This window comes from Botrytis sinoallii (assembly GCF_014898435.1).
Source record: "Botrytis sinoallii strain Bc 23 chromosome Unknown BSIN_006, whole genome shotgun sequence".
Classification (NCBI taxonomy): domain Eukaryota; kingdom Fungi; phylum Ascomycota; class Leotiomycetes; order Helotiales; family Sclerotiniaceae; genus Botrytis; species Botrytis sinoallii.
The window spans coordinates 107,567-127,195 of record NW_024066033.1 but is presented as its reverse complement, the minus strand read 5'-3'; the positions used below and the strand labels follow the sequence as shown (position 1 = coordinate 127,195).

Genomic DNA, 19,629 nt, shown 5'->3' with positions numbered 1-19,629 from the left:
CTACTCCGTACTTCACACGGCAATACTCTGTAGATACAAATTTCGACATCTCGACTCTCAATATCGGAATTGAATGAGATATCTAACATACCATGAAACAACACGCCAAAGGGGGCTTGGAAACGCCTCGTCCACACAAAAAATATGGATCATGTGGAATCGGACCCTATTCTTAGAAATCTCAAGAGCTTACCAACCTATGTGATATTAGGATGAGCCTCCTTATGTGGGAATGGGAAGGAAGTTTGGTTTTTCTAGACCCAACTTCAACTGCCTACCTAGGTATATACCAGCTACATAGTACACAGCCTTTCTTTTCATATATCAATTGTTCTACACTACACTCACTACACTACGATACGAGATGATATATATAGCTATATACCTCATTCACATTGATTACGACCAACCCATCTTTCAATTAATCATCCATCTACTGCATCGCATTACCTTGCTAGGGTTTGGAAAATCCACAGAATACGAAGATCATGATTTAAATCCAATCCATCAAAGTATCAGTATTGCGTCAATGAAGTACGACTAACTTCACACGCATAATTTTCACAAGTGTGAAAATACATCCATCTTCCATATAACCAACCAACAACAGATTCAATTCAATCCCCGTGAGTCGTCATCCTCCCAAGTGGAACGGATAATACTCCCGTGAAACAAATAGTCTTGACCTTCATTCATGCAATGCAAACTTCTCTTTTCAAACTCGTGGATTTCGTCACGTGTGTTTCATTTATATTTACATGGGTCATTGGTCTTCTAGACTCCAATCGCATCCACGAAGATTGAAAGATGTAAAGCAGTACCTACCCACCTTTCACATCCAATGATGCTTGGATATCACGACGAGGAAACATTCTGCTTCTTTCCGATATTTCGTTGAGTGGAGTACTGGTAGACCATGATGGATTCGATTTCTTCCAAACCTTCATATACATTCTCCCGCATCCCAGATCCCAAGATGGATTCTCGTCATTGTGAAGATTAATGAAGATCTTCAATTCTAGATTACCAACATCCAAACTCTACCAGTCCCTGATCGCATCATCTTAGTTAGTCCCTCTTCCCAGAAATTTCCCGCATTTAAAACATACCTTCTTCAGCACAGACTTCGGTACTTGCTTTCTAGACCCCAAGCTCAGCATGTGTATCATGAATCGTTATGTGAGAACAAATAACTTGATACCAATATCTGCATTACAAATACTGAATGAGAAAATAAGAAGAGAGTATGTATCGATGGGATCAGACTTGCATTCGGAAGATTATATCGGGGTTTGGAATACCCTCCTCCCTCCCTCCCTCCCCCCTACTTAGAAACTTCACGTTGGTTCTATCTTCACGAATTTCCTTTCAGAAAAATATTTCTTGAGACTGAATTTTTAAATTGGATTTGTGATTGTTGTTTTGCTGTATCATGTTGTATACAAGTGGAATATTGATATATCAAGTAATACGATAACAAGGACTTGAGATTCATTAATAGGAACGAACGTATTCATTAATCGAAACGTATGATCGTATCCTTATTCATCGATTTGCATCGAATTTTATCATTTTTGATATCGTCCCGAGTTGGTGTGTTCTGTGTATTGTTTAGCGGTCTAGTAGGAGTTGGTTGTATTTTGGGGGTGTAGATGTTTTTGGGTTGTAGAAATTTATTTTTATATCTTGTAAGAAAATCTATAAATGTATCTTATATATCGTAGATAAAACTCTCAGTTTAATTTATTCCTTTTTATATTAATCCTGAGATACGGATGAAATATTTGGAAGAATTAAATATAGTATAATATATTCTTATTCTTTATTTTTTATTTTTATCTTTTTTGTAAAGGAAATTCGTGTAGTTTTACTTTTACTTTTGCTTTTGCTTTTACTTTTACTAGGTACTGTAGTATTCTTACATTGTTTATATATTCTTGAGTATAGTGTTTTTGAGAGGGAGGAGGGGGGGGGGGGGGGTTATTGGTGGAGATGGAGATGGAGATGGGGGTGGGAAGTTGGGAAGTTGGGAAGTTGTGTCACGGGATCACTTCTGGGAGTATTCAGAAGCTTTACCGCTGAGCTAAACGCCAAAAGACTAGGAGGTAGAACTGGAAGTTCTACCTTACTCTCACATATATAGCAGGACAGGACAGGACAGAAAGGGCTTAGTGTTACCCCGTGACATCATCCCCCTCCTTAAGGTATGGTCTCCATACCATTACCTACTAGGAGGTTTCAGGATTCAGGATTCTGGATTCTAATGCCTTAGGCATTCAGACAGGCAGACAGGATCTATATATGCTAGCCCTCAGACTAATGGCCTGTAAGCTATAAGTAGGCCCCCCGCACAGCTCCACATATAACCAAGGGTAGTTCTACCTAATGTCACGGGATCACTTCTGGGAGTATTCAGAAGCTTTACCGCTGAGCTAAACGCCCAAAAGACTAGGAGGTAGAACTGGAAGTTCTACCTTACTCTCACATATATAGCAGGACAGGACAGGACAGAAAGGGCTTAGTGTCACCCCGTGACAAGTTGGGAAGTTGGGAAGTTGGGAAGTTGGGAAGTTGGGAAGTTGGGAAGTTGGGAAGTTGGGAAGTTGGGAAGTTGAATTTGTGGGATTTGTTGGATGAATGTAGATTTGTGTTTGTGAGGAGTGGGAGGAGGAGTGGGAGGAGGAGTGGGAGGAGGAGGAGTGGGAGGAGGTGGAGGAGGAGGATTATGAGTTTAGCTTTGAGAGATTGGGGAGGGAAGGAGATACTTTGGGGAGAGGGAGAGGAGAGGGAGAAAGATGAGTTTGTGAGTGTGAGTGGGAATTGCAATGTGAGTGTGAGTGTGAGTGGGAATGGGATGAAGAGAAATGAAAATAAAAATCGATCAATAGAATTTCGCGGAATTGGAATTGGAATTGGAATTGGAATTTGAAGGTTGTGATGGTATTGAGTGAGTTAGTGAGTGAGTGAGTAGGTGGTGTAGCTATAGTAGATATAGTAGATATAGTAGATTATAGTAGATATAGTAGATATAGTAGATATAGTAGATATAGTAGATATAGTAGATATGATAGATATAGATATAAATATAGTAGGTGGTTTATATTGAATCTTAATTCGGCTAGGGAGGCGAGGGGAGGGGAGGTAATCGGAGGATAGATTGATAGATTAATAGATTAGTAAATTAGTAAATTAGAGTAGGGGCTGGCTTCAAGTTGGAGGTTTATTATATATATGTGTATATGTATATATGTATATACAATCTAGTCTATCAAAAATAAGAGTAATATTCCATAAGAGAGTAGAGCTAGGCCTTAAAGAAAGGGATAGAGAGAGAGAGAGATCTTTGGGCTGGGCTGGACTGGGCTGGGCTGGAGTTCTATTTATGTTATTTATATTATTTATGGTTAGAGAGATTTATTTATGTATATATGTGTGTGTGGGTTGGTGTAGGTTATATGTGTACGGTAGATGATGGATTTTTGAATGATTTTTGAATGGATTTTGAGTAGATTTTGAGCGAATTTTGAGAAATGAGAATAAGAGTATAGGAGTATAGGAGTATAGGAGTATAGGAGTATAGGAGTATAGGAGTATAGGAGTATAGGAGTATAGGAGTATAGGAGTATAGGAGTATAGGAGTTGAGGAGTTGGAATACTGAATGTGATGATGTAGTATATTATGATAATAAAGAAATACTATAAAAGACTAAGAATAAGAATATAATTAAAATAAAAAGTATTTATTTTACTTATTCTTTCTATACCCTAAAAATAATATTTTCTATGAGCATGAGTTGAGTAGAAGAGTTAATGAGTTAATGAGTTAGAGGATAATAGTAAGATATAATATTTTCTTCTATGAAAGATATTATAATCTTTGTTATAGAATTTAAGGAGTATAAAAGTAATTATATTGCTTTTGAGATATATGAAAGTAATTTGCTATATAATATATGTTTTCTCTAAAAAACTTACATATATTCCCCTCTATTCACGTATAATCAACTCTCAAATAAAGTATAAGTTGTTATTCTATATAATAAAACGATATTTCCAAGTATAAGTATACTATAAAATCTATTTCAATAAATTATTTTCATACTATTCAAGTTCAAAATATTACGTATATTACTAAAAATAATATAAATGTGATCTTGTACTACCTAGAGTCTATAATAACGAGAAGCTATGTTTCTAATTTAGAATCTATATCATTTGAAGCTATCGTAGAATCTATGATATTTGAATCGGAAAAATTCAATATCTGAAACTCGAGTTGATGATGGAGAGCTAGAATATAGGGTTAGAATGTAGGGTTAGAAGGTGAATCTATAGCTGAAAGCTTAACTCTATAAACGAAAGCTAGAATCTAATATTATAGACTAGAATCTAAGTAGTGTAAGAGTAAATTTAGATCGATATTAGCGCCTTGAAAGTGAATAAATTGACTTTTAGTGGCGTGAAAGTAGATAATACTGATTCATAGTAATAAATGAATATATAGAAGTATTTATATCTGAAACATCGATATATTTATCAATCTTCTTAAATATAATACATTCTCTTAATGATAACGAATAGATAGTACCATATGCGTTTTCTGAGTCTAGTATCAAGAAAGAGCTATAATAATCCGCGTTTTTGTGGAATATTCCCCTCGAAGGGATATATGAATTAGCGACGTTAGCTGACAAATTTCCTTTCTGTTATTTTTATTGGTGATTGAAATTGGAAAGATTGTTGGGGAGTAGATTGTAGATGATGTGTAGTCTGGTATTTTCTGTCTGAGACGATGTAGGTTGTATAGCGGAGGCCATCATATTGACAATTTGGAGTAATAATACCGTGGTATTGTTCCTAGAATTGGATGGATGACTGGTCATTACGTTGGTGGATGAAGAAACCATCGACTGTCTGTCTCCGCAGTTACTAGAGAAGAGGGACTTCAGGTTAATGATGACGGGTGAGGCTTAAGGTTATGTAGTGGCCTGCCTCTGACATATAAATAAGTAATAAAACAGGGTTCTTGGTTTTAAAATCGTATAGTTATACGAAATAGAGAAGCGAAGAACGAAGGGGTGTGTGTCATTTTCAGCCTTTCCTTAATGTATCCGAAGTGTATGCTTGGGAGGTATTTGGCTTTCACAAGCGTAGGCTTCTCCGAACATAATGCCCTGGACGTAACAGCAACCCACAAAGTCATAGTCGTACACATTCTCTCGTTCCTGTCTTTTGACTAGAAACAGAAAATTGCCACCGTCAAATACCCATACCTCATCCCCAGGCTCGGTGTCTAGGTGGCCCAATCCCATCATGCCACCCTTTGTCACAAAAAACTTCTGGTTTTGCACCTGCGCGCACATCATCTTATCGTCCAGCCATTCTTTGTATCTGGTTTGATCCCGAACAAAGTCGGCCACCCAACGCAAGTCATCCGCGTTGGGCCGTCTTTTTGAACTCCTGTTCGCTATCTCGCATGGCACCGCCGATCACGAGCCTGTGAAAAGCCTCGTCGCTGAAGTTACCCGTTCGGTTACGGCTGCGTGCGAGATCCATCCAATCCCGAAGCGTCTGAGAGATAACCACATCGGGTATGGTTTCGAAGTTTCCCTTGGTTAGCCTGACGGGGGCCAAGACATCTACGGTATCTATCATGATGCCCGTTAACCCTAGCACATTGAAATGGTGGTTTGGGTCCACATTGAAATGGTGGTTTGGGTCCGCTGTTGCATCTGTGAGGGCTTGCTTATCTAGACGGTTTTCTCCACAGGCATTATAGATCTGTTTGTCGCCCCAACTCCGGTAATACCTGTCGACGCCATACTCCACAGAGTCATTCATGTCGGTCGCCCAGTTCGGTATATCCCTCGTCCGCTTGCCGCGCTCGACACGTGGGTCAAGTGCTAGCAGTGCTAGGCTGTTTTCGTCGAGGAGTATGTCAATAGTAAACGCGCTGTATAGTTCTGCTACGCTTGTCTCGTAGCTGCATTTGTCAGTGTTAGGCATCTCAACATTGGGATCCCAGAGTCCACGAAGGCCAAATACTTTGTCGTGTGGCACGGTTGCTTGGCGACCCCGCCATCGGATGGCGGCATCGAACGCAGAATCTCTCCTTACATGTGCATTATGGATCCAGATAATAATGGCATATTGGGTTTGCACATAGTGGGTAAGTGGCCAAGTCTTAAATATGCCGTGTTGATAGGACAGTGGCCGTACCAGCAACCACTTGTATCTGGGGAAATTGAGAGCACCGCCGACCCTGCCCCACGGGACCTGCAGAGGACCCCAGTGGAATAGTATCTCTCTCGGGAGGATCGCCTCCTGTACCGTCCATATGCGCGTCCACCACGGGTTCTTAGCGTAGCCAACGGATGCCAAGGCCCGGAGATATGCTTTGAACGTGGGAGTGTCTGCAGAAGAAATGGAATTTGAAATGGGTGATTTTTCGTCTTTATCTGAGAGAAAAAGGATCAGGTCCAGGGCAGCCTTGGCATCTGCCACCGAGAATTCCGGGTCAATCTCCCCCAACCAGGCTAGACAGCGACTACACTGTGAGTAGACATTATACATCAAGTGGACCTGTGATAGTTTTTCCTCGTTGTCATCTTGTTTGATACAGAGCTGATCAATCCACACCGACCGCTACCTATCTAGTAGCCGGAGATGGCGAAGAGCAGCATGCAAGTTGGTAGTAATAGATCGAGGGTTGCCGGCCACCTCAATATCTACTGTTTCATTAGATTCGCCCCAGCAGTAGGATACGGCATCGTATTGTGGCTTGTTCGAAAGAGCCACAACGGTGATTTCGCAGCAGATAGGTAATGCATCGTCAGTGCTGCCGTGGGGAAGAATGTCAAGGATACGAATTTGATCTCCTGAAAGCCGGCTCCAAATCTTGGATACGCCTAATTAGCTTAAGAGAACAGCTAGTGACTTGGAAGGAAGCGTGAGTATACGGAGGTGAAAGGGATCCGAATCGATGCTAACTCGGCAGCCGCAAACGACATTAAAGGGGGGTTGGGCTGGCAGAGCTTTATACGATTGGGCTGACAATATTTGTAACTAATCCTTCTGTCTAACGAATTGGATGTTGAGCTGTACCCCGCAGATTACGGCGTAGCATCAAGTCTGACATACCGACCTTATCAGGATGCCAATGGGGCAATGACTTACCGAGTACAGAATGCCACATTGTTATTTATATCTCAAGAAGTAGAGAAAGGTTTCTTGAAGAACCATCTAGAATGAACACAATCATCTCTCGCCTGGGATCATCCATTATTCCATTTCTAGACGTAGCTTCATTCTTGAGACTGTCTGACCATTTCGTTCGTCCTACCATCCAGAAGTCTGGGCCCTACTTCTGATGCAATTAGGGGTACTCCGAATTCGCACCAGCAAAATACTCGGATGTATGCCGGTTTGACCACTATGATACTTCAATAGTAACTTGTCAAGTCGGATCTGGGTGTGATAGGATAGAAGGTGATGGTCACGTGTGCTCACTTGTGTGATACAGATGTGGTAATTTCTTCCCGAGGTGAGAAGGACATCGGCCTTGAACCTTGTGCTTACCGTGAACATTGAGGGAGAAATTGATTTAATTCACTGCGACCAGTGTGATGAATCATATCCTAGTCGATTGAGTTCAAAATCCGAGTCATTTATTACAAAATTTAAGTGTACTCATGACTTTTTCAATATTAGGAAGCCACGACCCCGCATTCGACCGTTCATTTGGGGATTCACGAATGAGTGTAAAGGATTTGTTCCTCCCTTTGAGATAATGTGTACATATGTAGTACATTCCATTGTTAATGAAGTAGCCGCTTTTAAAAAGGTATATATAGCGGCGTCGTTGGTGAGATGACGTCTTTGTGCTGATTCTGGTGTTCTGAGAATTTTTCGAGGTCGAATTTCGCTGGGGGATGGGTGGGGGTTGAGTAGTTTTCCCAAAAGAGCTCGAATGCTGTCATGTTATCTAGAAAATTTAGAAGATGAAGTATTGTAACTTTGATATACTTCAAAATTTTTAGGGCAATGAACCATAGTCGGACAATCTAGTAGCGGTTATGCTGGTAATAATTTAAAGGTTAACATGTATATTTCATGTCGCTAACATCGTCGTCTGTACGTCTCTCCATGTTGTTTCAACTACAAACTTCGGTCAAAAAGCAGCGATAATGACAATCATCAGTCTCATACCTCTTCTCTGAGGAAGTCCTCGACTACTTTTGACTATGGATATCCTTGATATTTCTATCGAGATAACTCTGAAGCACACAAGCTGGCCTGATGCTACTTTCCCAAGCTTACTGCGCACAATAATTATCAAAACAAGGCCATAGCCTCCAAGAGTACTTCAAGACAACAAATTGGGGGACTCTAGTAGAAAAGTTGATGGCAATGAATTCTACTAGCGTAGCGGAACGTTAAGATAAAGCCAAAGATATGTTGAGTGCTATTCGAAAATCTCGGTCACGGTTAGGAAAGTTGACATGAGAATGGAGTTAGGGAGAAAGATGGCGACCATAATACTTGGAAGAATTCGAATGTGCGAATTCTTTTACTTGAAGTGTACCAGAGACGTTTAATTTTGTATCTTATTCATAGCGAGTCTTGCAATAATCATTAGTCTTCATTATAACCTACTTGTGAATACCTACATAGAATCGAAGTATTTTGTGTTTTGTGTTTTGTGAAGGGATATTTCCAGAAGTAAGAACCGTGGTTTATTATATAGCAAGCATAGTTTGTCATATTGTTGTAGAATTGGAATCATTAAATTGGGTATCACAATGTTTGTGAATGGACGAGGAGAAGTGGCAAGAAAGGGACGGATAATTCACAGCTGGATTCTTATGTATTTCATAGCGGAATCGTCTTTTTGCATAGCCAATCGATATTGGCATGGATGTGGAGATTTGTAATAGAGAAGCCTTGAGAAGGTGCTTAGTTTCAATGAATCTTGGTTTGTGATGTGGTGTGTTTAGAGTGTAAAATCCTTGGAGGATATTGAGTGGTGGGAGGGAGGGGGGAAGGGGAAAAGGGGTTGTCTTTTTGTTTATGTTCGAAGCTTGATATGCTGGCGTGGTAGAATTCTATGGTACCAGTTTTTCTGCTGCATTTTTCTACTATTAGTTACTGGAGAAATAAAAAACTTGATCGAAATGTGGAATGTAGATTAAGATTGGAATGGAAGAGAAGGGATGACATGGCATGGGCGTGGATACACATTCCTCTCCTTCATACATGAGGCGATTAAACTTTCATTCAAGACTCTCCCTTTTATTCTCGCTATTCATTGATCCATATTCAACACCATATCAGTCCTCAAACAAATCCATTATACAGAGTCGTAAATCTACGATTAAACCAAAAGCGAAAGCAAATTCAATTTTACCAAGATACAATCCCCTCAAATCACTTCGCTATCATGTATCTATTTCCTTCAACCATCACTGCCATCCTCGCTTTCTCAACTATAGTGTTTGCAATTGACGGATCGCTTTCTGTACGTTTCCATCCCTTAATATCACCCCTCTTCCCCCTCCTCCTTTCTCTCCTATTTCATCCCCTCCCTTCAATGACACTCGATCCCTCTTCCTTCCAAAGAAACCTTCACTAACATCCCCTACCCCCAGCAACGCAAAATCTGCATCGCCAAAGGTGACGTCTGTCACAAAACGGGCGAATCATGCTGTGATGGATTCAAATGTGCGCTTGCGCATGGGGGGAAGGCGGATGTGGGGTATTGTACTGAGAGCGGACTCTTGTTGCAGGATTATTATCAGGCGGGTTTACCTTGAGGAATCGAGGGATTTGTGGAAGGGAGGGGTAAATGGCGATGGGAATTGTTGAGTGGTTTGGGAGAATTGTTAGGGGGGCTTGTGACAGAGGTGATGATCCGGCATGGTATGTAGGAGTGTTGGTATTGTGGTTTATAGTTTATGGTTCATGATGTGGTTTTATTGAACTTTTTTTTGTTAGATTTGGATTGGATTTGTGTGAATTGGGTTCTTTTTTGTGGACTGTAAGGGGTTAGGGAGGTTGATTCACGTTGCAAATTTCACATCAATCATGTCAAGCGAACAATATAAAAATGAAAATTGGTTGTCGAAAATAGATTAAATTAAGGTTTACTTACACGGATAGAACCTGATAGTTAAAGGGGTTCATACATATGGGAAGTGGAAAGGGAGAGAAGGTGTTAGAAGGGGACCTGAAGGAAAGGATTTGAACTTATAAATGATCCGGGATCCAGTGCTTACCAAGAATCCTTCGAGAAGGAATTAGTGGTATTTCTGTGATCACCTCTCACTAGAGGTCTCCCTTTCCGATTCTCTTCAATAGCTCTTCCAACCTCTTCTCCTCTTCTTCTTCTTGCTGACGTTTCTTCTCTTCTTGCTCGAGTCTTTTTTCCTCTTTCTGGAGGTCTTCCTCCTCTTGCCTGCGTCGCTCCTCAAGATTTCTCCTGTGCTCTCTCTCTTGTTCTTTCTTGCGGTTCTCGTCCTCTATTTCCTTACGTAGCTTACGTTCTTCTTCAGCCCGTTCGTCTTTCCTAGCAAAGAGCCTTATACCGTAGTAATAAGCTTGTGCTGGGCGCCCGAGAGCTATGAGGACTTCGATTATTGAAAATTCGTCGACTGTCTTGTAGAAATGTTCTTTGCAGAATTTCCTCAACACTTCTTCATCTACGGTACTTGCAAAATGGACTAAGGATGCGCAAACAGTTATCCAGTGATAAACTTCTTCGTCGTCGAAAGTTGACTTATGCTGTCTGAATTCGATTGTCTTCTTTACCTTTTCTGCATCCGTTCGGAGGTTACAGATGGAATATGTGAGTCTATTGTATAGGCGATCTTCCTCTAGTTCTGGACTTGATAATAATTTCACAAGATCGTCAACTGTATCTCTTTCCAGAATATTGTCTATGATGAAATCTTCGTCGAATTCCCGCAAACTTTCTTCTGCCCCCAGTTTCTCTATCTTAGCTCGATAATCTCGCGCTGCTTGCGCAAGAAGGCTATGTGTTCTTACCGGCTTGGAAAACGCCCTCTGTGTCATGTAATGAGGAGGATGAATGGTTGCGATTTGATTTTCAAAAGTGTAAACGAAAGCCATAAAGTTTCTAACTGTGCGAGCATCTAATCCTTTCTGCTCGTTACCGATATGAACATGAATGTCTGCGCTCAAATCACAATTAGTCCTATAAACTGAGTCGATACATCGAAGTACATTTCTTACCTTTTGTTTATTGTCTTCGTTGTAGATGTATGCTGGGCTTTGGATCTCGATTGGCCACCAGAAATATGTGGGTTCATTGGGATTATGACTTAGACCATGATTGATAGTGGTATCATTAGAGATTACCCAGTACTTTAAATCTTCGATGCTAGGGTTTTCAGGTTCTTGTTCGTCAAGTTGAGCCACGGCTGGAAATCCATTTTCAGTAAGAAGTTTTGCCATTTCTATTTGCAAAGCATCTAACTGTGCATTAAAGTTGTTAAGTGTTTCTTCATGCAGTACCTCGTTTTCCTCAATTACATCCGGAGATCCCAGGTAAGGAAGAAACTGATCTTTGGGGTAGTTCTCCGGCCTTGTGATGCCGTATACGCGACGAGGATCATTGGGTTCTAGATCAAGGAATTGATCGGGCAACGATTTCACAGCGAATTCAAGCTCAAAGCCAAATGTCAGCACAAATGGGCTTGTCGGTGGGAGGATGTTTTCGTCTGCCATATTTGATTTATGTTAGAATATGGGCTAATAACTGTCTCTCAAAAACTTCTTTTGTGGTCAGTAACACAATGCCCTTGTTATATAGCAATAATAGGTTCTTGGTACAAAGTGGAAGCCTCTCAGCGTCTTTGTCATTCTGTTCGACAATAATCAAGTACTAAAGAGAAAGTTGACAGGCATTGTTCAATCTTCGTACCGATGATACATCTTTCTTTGTGCTTAATGCTCAAAACACAAGGGCTGGTCAGGCATTGTTCAGCAAAAGGAAGCATGTCGCAATCGTGATCTTGTAGGAAGGTTGAACAATTGATCCTACATCTGGCATAAACTCTCAAGTGTAATTATGATGATGATGATGATGATGATGATGATGAAAGAGGATGAATTATCGAGACTTCCTGGTAGTATTCATCCTATCATCAGCACGTTCAAGTCATTTGATCAGATGAGCAGATATAAGTCGGTACTCTTCTTAGACAAATCCTCAAATAAGCTTATCATAATATTATGGTTGGCCCAAGTTCGAGAATGAAAGTTGTTCAGTATTCAATTTGAGCTCGGAAGTAGTCCATCGGTTTGAGTTGTCGAGGCGGAATCTCATAGTCCGATCATAGTTTCATCTTAATTCTCAGTCTTGACAAGTCTTGAGCCGCCGTCAAGATTGATTCTTAGAGGAAAGTCTGATTAGGTTTGGTGATCCACCGCAAATGCGTGACCGCGTAACGTAGAAAGTGTCTCTTAAGACCTTGCCGCCGCCAAACCGAGGCCGCACAGGGCTAGGAAGATCGGAATCGATGTATAATTTCGCTGTTCTGCCATTTTCCAAAATGCTAAGGTGTATTTCACGGCTTATGAATTCACCAGGCGTTTGGTAGTGATGTCTGATTTTGTGGCTTTCTACATGGAAGACGTGTCACAAGCTCAAGGTGGTGGCACTGGACTGATTCTACACGTGATCATTAAGGTTAAGTTCTATTCTATCAATGACAGGGGTAGAGCTGGGGTAACACGAAGTGCTATCGTTGCGAGTTAAATACAGCAACATTACAAGAAGTAACTCGGGTTGTGATCTATTCATTCTTATGCTCAATTCATGTAATACGTCTTTAAAGTGCTTAACGTAAGGGAAAGTTTTACGATACAGTATCCTCACATCTGTGTTAGTCACACACTCGGCGTCTTATCAGCTTACTGGGGCTGACAATGACAATCTGCCTACCGAGAAGCTTCCCAAGCATCAACAGTGAGAAGTGCAACAGATCTCTACTAGGAAAAGAAAAATGGCACGTCGTCCTCCTGACGATGGCTATCTATATGAGCGTCTTTGTGGACCTCGCCGTGCAGAAACGTTACCCGTCCGGTTTGATGAGAACCCCACACAAATACCAGAAATTGGTGTTCACCGCCGGCGCGGTGGAGAGCAGCGCCATGTTGCTGTACCAAGTTCCTCACGCGGCATCATAGATAATGAAAACGATTATCACGATCTCTACAATGATCAGCGGACAACCAGACCACCCAGTCGCTTTGTTTCTCCGAGCCCACCACCACCTGAAATTACTAGAAGTCGTCCCAGAAGTCCATTTACAGCGTCTGTCGACCATCGCAGAGACCAGGCGAAATCTTATTACAGCTCGGCACCTCCTCCTGTATTCTTTCATGAAGGAGCTGGTGACAAAATTTACTTGAAAAGAGCGGCTGCAAGAGAACAACCTTACTCTACTCGTGCCAGGTCTAGGGAAAGACGTCGCTCCAGATCCAGGTCCCCCACCCGGTTTCGATACAATGGGTCTCGAAGTTCAAGTCATGAAAGAGTGCCCAACTTAAGTATCTATGGTGGAAGATATGGAATCCATGAAAATAAGGCTGCCGAAACCTATATTGAGTCATTCGATCCCGAGTCTGAGGCATATTCTTTCAGGCTTTCCCGCCATAGTAAAAATGCGCTGGAGTCAGAATTGACAGATGACTTAAACTCAGGATCTTCTGAGAAGGGAGTACCATCGCTCCCGCTTCAGAAACATAAATCGTTGTTAATGCAGCGTCCTAAGATTGATAAGATAATACAATCCCATTATAACGGCGATGGAATCATGGGGGGAATGCATTCTGTCAATTTCACGATAGTACCTGGGCAAGCTGGATCTACTGTAAAATTGCCTTCGCCTCTTTTCAGCTGGGTGTGAGTGCCTTGATACACGTTTTAAGATAATTACTAAATGTTTCAAGTCAATTCGAAGATTCAACAATGGATTTTGATAGCTTCCATGTAAGTCTCTCGGTAAGTGCGAAGGCAAATCGTTATATGACTAATGGCTTTTTTAGAGTAGCATATTGGATCTTGATGGACTAAAAGAAGGTGAAAGACTTGGTATTTCTAGAATACTAGACCTCGTGAAAAGAAGATATCATAAAACATTGCAGGTTTCCAGCCGCACTAAAGTAGGGCATATAATTCCAAAGCTTCTACAAGAATCGCTCCGCGATGAAACTCCATCCACGACATTCAAACCAAGGAAACTTACATGGCTTTGTCTACCGTACTTTTCTCTGCAAAAATACACTTCTTCGACTTTAAAGTCTTCATCCCACCCCCCAAGAACACTCTTACAAACACGGCAATCTATGACGCCGAAGGAGCGTGACTTGAAGCAAGCAGTATGTCACCAACCAGATACACCAGCAGGGTCTTGCTTTCATATCGGTCAGGCTTGGTTTCTCATCCTAGACGACTGTAAATAGAGCCAGTTTGATTTTTTTTGGGGTCGTATAAGACTGACTAGACCTCTAGCTTCCATAATATCGTGTGCTGGATTATCCACAGCACAAATTAGCAAAGACTCCATTTCAATGGCTCCATTCCGAAGTGACAACTCTAATTCACCGATGCATACGCTTCTCGTGTCAGACTCGGGCTCTAAATTATGGTCATTTCCCATTGGAGAGTGTACGACATGGATTGTGAGATTATCCTATTATATTTTGAAACTCGCTGGTGTGATAGCTAATGCCATCTTAGGATTTTGTGAAACATTTCTTCGAGATTTGGCCACTTAGATTTGAATTTGCGTATGACGGTCATGTAATCGCACCAGAGGATTGGCCAAGGATTTTCAGACGAGCCAAAAGCTCAAAAGTTTGCCTTCATTTTCGACTAAGGTAAGCTCTTTAGAGATGTAATTATTTGGTTATTGTTAACACGCGTCAGCTCAAAGTCAAAAAGGCCACCAGCTGGGGTTCTGATTGTACCGAGTGATTCTATCGGAGGATTTGGGAAAGGAAGCCAAAATCCCGAAAAGGATAGTGCCTCTCACCAACCGGACTTGAAAATACCAAAAGAAGATGTCAATACGAAAGTCTCGCATTCTAAATCTGTCGACGCTTCGGAAGTAGCAGAAATGAACCGTTCGGATGAGCTCCACGTCTTCAACTGGATGAACACACAAATTGACAAATCAATTACTCCAAATGTCACCAGAAGCTCGACAGCCCGTAATGTTGCGATAATCAATAAAACTTTACTACATGATGATCTACAGGAAATTGATAATTTTCTTTTGCAGAAAATTAATATCAACGAAAGATTTGCGTACAAAGCTAGCCCAAGGCATACAAGAAAACAGTTTTATGATATTTTGTTTGAAGTTGAAAGCAAGATTCAGACGGACCAATCGCTTCAGGCAACATACGAATTACAGGTGGAACTTGCCAATGCTGCGGAGGTTCTATTTAGATTCTTTCTATCCCCACAGGATTTTGGTCCTACCACTGAAGAGTTTTGGGGTCCATTATATGAGATAGTTGTAGTGAGTTGGCCACTTTTCAAGTGACTCTAACCTAAGCTAATCATCAGGCAATGCTTCCATATGGTCTGATTCAAGTAGACGGGTCTCTAGAGAATGATGATTTAAATTCTGTGCCGCAAAGGTTTTCTGACAGAGCTTGGATCGTAGATACGAGAGATGTCAAACAAATCATTGATTGGATGGCGCTCATTGGAAAGCGCGTAGAAGTTTTCAAAGAGCTTCTGTCTGAAGTTCCAATTCTTGAGCGCTGCGAAATCGGTATCTCTGAGAAGTTGCCTCGAGCATGGTTACATGTACTTATGGCTCTCGCTTTTACAAAGGATATGGCATCTTCCTGGTACACACATATGAATTTATGTCTAGACCTTATGAATGAAGGTATGAAGGAAACTCTTCAGACACTATCGAAATACCAGCTTTCGGAATATGTTGTTTTTGGACCCTTCGATGTGGCTTCTCTCATAACTTTTCAGCTTTCGCAAGATTTGACGGGCTCTTGTCCAGATATCTGTACGACGTATGTTGACTACATGATATCCCTGGTAAGTGTTCCGACATAAGCAGTACTTTAGCCATCTAACAAGGCACCAGGAATCTGACATCGATGCCGATCCGATCAATAGAGAGCATCAAGGTAGAATCACTGACTTGAAGCAAGAAATTTCAGTCATTCTAGAAACCCTAGAAACTCAAAGAGAAGTCATACAAAACGCTTTGCACGCTCAATCGAGATCAAATTTCCAGAATGCCAGATTGAATCGAGTTGTTCCTGAACATAAATATGAGTATAAACCGCCAATATTTTTTGAACCTCGTACTGCAAATTACAGGAATCACGAGCGATCGGTTTATCATGGCGACAACTACGGAGATTTGGAAATCATGACTACAGGTCATGCAATTAACCAGTCAGCTCGCGATAACACCCGTGGAGTGCAAGGTCTCCTCTTTCGAGAAAGTCTCGCACTTATTGATGAGCGTATCGAAGTATTTCGTGATATCAACAGTCGCGCTATGTACCTCGAGGATTGGGTAATATTTTCCCTTGCATTCACAAGTTCCTGTAATATCAGAGGCAACTACTAATACGATGACTTAGAATCTTCGAAGTATTGATACAAACAAAGATAGACAAGAAACTGCCGTCTACGCATTCACCATCGTAACGATTATCTTCCTGCCACTAAGCACTGTCGCTTCCATTCTTGGCATGAACACCAATGATGTGCGCAACATGGAAGTCACACAATGGGTATTCTGGGCGATTGCTATTCCTATTACAATAATCATCATAGTTTTGGTGTTGATATGGTCCGACGAGTGGTACAATTTCTGGGCTGGATTTAAAAATCTATGGGGAAAGAAGACAAAACAGAGGCGCGCACGTTTACCAGATGAATATCCTAGGCCAGAGACGAAATCCGGATTCGGTTTTGCGCCTGCAGCAAGAGTAAGTGGGATTTATCCCGGGCATTATCCTCCACCACCTGGACCTTTTCTGAGATCGAGAAAGTCGCGTACGATGTTTGATGACGTACCTTTGCCGTATTGACGAGTTGTTATACTTGAGTTTGCCTATCAATTATTTGTTTTATATATCCTCCTCTTTGACCTATCATTTCGTCGTGTTCACCACTCTATGTCCTCGTCAGAGTGTCCAAGACTTCAGAATGCAATCCAACTTGAGAGTTTCTAGGTCTTAAAACATTGTAAATCTCTTAAGATTTCTTGAGTAATCCCAGTTAAATCCCCCATTTTTGGATTGCAGTCCGGTCCACCAGAAATCCTAGTAGTTACAAAATCCTGTTCACTGTACTTTGGCATACAAGATTGAGTTTTGTCTCCCTTTTTCAATTTATTCATTGAGTATCCTAGATTTTGATTTAAATACTTTCAGCGGGTATTCCTAGCTACATAGCTGGTCCTTGTTTCTATGTCTATCCTTCCCATGCGGAGACGCCGTAAAGTCGTAATTTATCCAACTGGACATCGTTTCCCAAAAATCCCAATGTTGCTTTTGCAGCGCCGTGCGTGAGCATCCAATCCCTGGCCCACCTCGAAACACCTTTAAATTCATCCAAAATTGTATCCACAAGAAGAAGAATACCCAAACTCCATATCAAACCAGCATTTTCCATCATTACTCTCCCTTTTTTTCCTTTGTCGCCGCCTGTTTATTGACTCCAAACATCTTTCGAATTTCCTCTTCCGCCTCCCTTGCCACAATACCTCCCCAGTGTCCCATTAGTCCCTCACAAACCTCCTCAGTCCAATTGAGCAAACTTTCTCCATACTGACAACCCACCCAGAGAACTTCCTCCCAAACTGTCTTTTCTAGATCATGTCCTTTGAAGGTCTTCATCGTACTTTCCTTCTTTCCCCACATTCTACTTCCTTTGTTTTTAGCTATCCAATCGATCATTTCAACCGGTGATAGTTTAATAAGATTGTGATGCATAAACACAACCTCGGCATCCTTATCTTTTCTGAAAACTGGATGCTCTTTCTGCTCCGTTTCTTCTCGAAGGTATTCAGAATAATCATCGCTGGGATTATGTTGCATCATACTTGAGCTTTTAAATCCGCCGGCGGTATGATGTCCGATGATTCCATTTCGCTGTCTTACTTGATAGTAGTTCCTTTCGAGGGCAATAGCGGCATATAACCAGGTTTCCTTATCACCCTCGCCGGCATCGCATTGCGTTAACAGTGGGTAATAGAATGAGGGACCGAAAATATTGTAGTAGAGGACTAGAAGGAGGACATCGCTATGTGTACGTTTGGACATGATTACTTGACCAGATTCGGTGGTGCCGAGGGAGAGAAGAGAAGGAGTGGGAACTCCAAGGACTTGGAAGTAGTGGGGAGATGTGGTCGCCCACCAGAAGTCGGGCCACTGCACAGTTGTTAGCAAGTGATATTTTTGAAGATTTTTTTTAGGAAAGGAAGTTTCTCACCAGAACATAGCCATTCTGTTTGAAAACCGGTGCTTCAAGCCACTCAACCGGGTCCACAATTGGGAAGTTATCCGCATCCAAAAACAACACGTCCTCAAATTTACTCAGAAGAACTGCAAATATCTTATATTGATATTTGGAAATAGTGAGGCCTTCGTATTTTGGAATCATAACACAGCGCGCATTAAGTGATGGTAACACTACTTCACAGGTTTGTTCATTGTAGTCCTCTGGATTCGGCATGAAGACTTCCACTGGTAATGTAGAATTTGTTCGGCGAAGCATGCGCAGCGAGACGAGTAATGCGCCGGTGAATCTCCCACCTGCTACAGTTACGATTCCTTTGGTACCAGATTTATATGGAATTAGGTGAGTCGAATTTCGTATTATTTCTACCGCAGATTCATGTGCGAGTCTTGCGGCTTCAACTTGTTCGTCGGATACTGGTGTGACATCTCGACGCTCTGTACTATTTGTGACTTCTTCAATTCCAAGGGTTCGGCCTACACATGCGGCACTTTCGGTAAGTTTTGGTGGTGCGGCTTCATGTAGCCTGTGGACTATATCTGATATTCTTATTTCATCTGTCGTGGGATTTATTGTAATATCGGTGGTATGGATTGAGACATTGAGATTTGTGAGATCGTTCGGTTTATTGGAAGTAGTATAAGTGGTACTGATGGTGAAGCTAGAGAAGGGCTCCTGGAGAAAGACAGGAGTTTCTAAAGACCATAACTGGTCTCGAAGAGTAAGATACAAAACGAAGATAACAATGATGAGTATCGTAATCCTTTTAGATAGAAAACTGGCCAACATCTTGAAGATCAAATGATGCCGTTGTGAAAGATACGAATGTACGCCGAGAAGAAAATATTATACCAGTAAAGTACGGTTGGAATGGGGGATGAGTAAGAATTCTGTACATATCGACGGTGAATGATAAAATGAAGGTGGATTGAACTAGAGTGAATATCTAAGCCCCATCAACGACCATGATTAGGGAAGTAATGAACTTCATGAAATTAAGTTTAGATTTGAAAGGTCAAGGTCCTAGCAAAAGCTTTCATTATACCTATCGTCTGATATGACTAACTGATACGGAATTTCATTGGTGATGTGGG

The 19,629-nt window shown here is 41.4% G+C and overlaps 5 protein-coding genes across 5 annotated transcripts; 2 read left to right on the top strand and 3 right to left on the bottom strand.

Annotated features, from left to right (window-relative positions):
- Positions 1-5,430: 5,430 nt before the first annotated feature.
- On the bottom strand, positions 5,431-6,573 carry EAF02_003944 (uncharacterized protein; the record flags this gene model as incomplete). The annotated part of the gene is made up of 1 exon (XM_038899992.1): positions 5,431-6,573. One exon carries the CDS (start codon positions 6,571-6,573, stop codon positions 5,431-5,433), a length of 1,143 nt encoding a protein of 380 aa, XP_038759699.1.
- Positions 6,574-9,439: 2,866 nt separating this feature from the next.
- Positions 9,440-9,812, top strand: EAF02_003943 (uncharacterized protein; the record flags this gene model as incomplete). Its single annotated transcript, XM_038899991.1, has 2 exons — positions 9,440-9,517; positions 9,648-9,812. 2 exons carry the CDS (start codon positions 9,440-9,442, stop codon positions 9,810-9,812), a joined length of 243 nt encoding a protein of 80 aa, XP_038759698.1.
- A 511-nt stretch (positions 9,813-10,323) lies between these two features.
- On the bottom strand, positions 10,324-11,745 carry EAF02_003942 (uncharacterized protein; the record flags this gene model as incomplete). The annotated part of the gene is made up of 1 exon (XM_038899990.1): positions 10,324-11,745. One exon carries the CDS (start codon positions 11,743-11,745, stop codon positions 10,324-10,326), a length of 1,422 nt encoding a protein of 473 aa, XP_038759697.1.
- A 1,280-nt stretch (positions 11,746-13,025) lies between these two features.
- On the top strand, positions 13,026-17,103 carry EAF02_003941 (uncharacterized protein; the record flags this gene model as incomplete). Its single annotated transcript, XM_038899989.1, has 9 exons — positions 13,026-13,927; positions 13,975-14,014; positions 14,071-14,479; positions 14,537-14,706; positions 14,765-14,904; positions 14,954-15,551; positions 15,599-16,093; positions 16,143-16,583; positions 16,651-17,103. The coding sequence occupies 9 exons, from the start codon at positions 13,026-13,028 to the stop codon at positions 17,101-17,103; spliced, it is 3,648 nt and encodes a 1,215-aa protein (XP_038759696.1).
- Positions 17,104-17,691: 588 nt separating this feature from the next.
- EAF02_003940 (uncharacterized protein) lies at positions 17,692-19,324 on the bottom strand (the record flags this gene model as incomplete). Its single annotated transcript, XM_038899988.1, has 2 exons — positions 17,692-18,447; positions 18,509-19,324. 2 exons carry the CDS (start codon positions 19,322-19,324, stop codon positions 17,692-17,694), a joined length of 1,572 nt encoding a protein of 523 aa, XP_038759695.1.
- Positions 19,325-19,629: the final 305 nt, after the last annotated feature.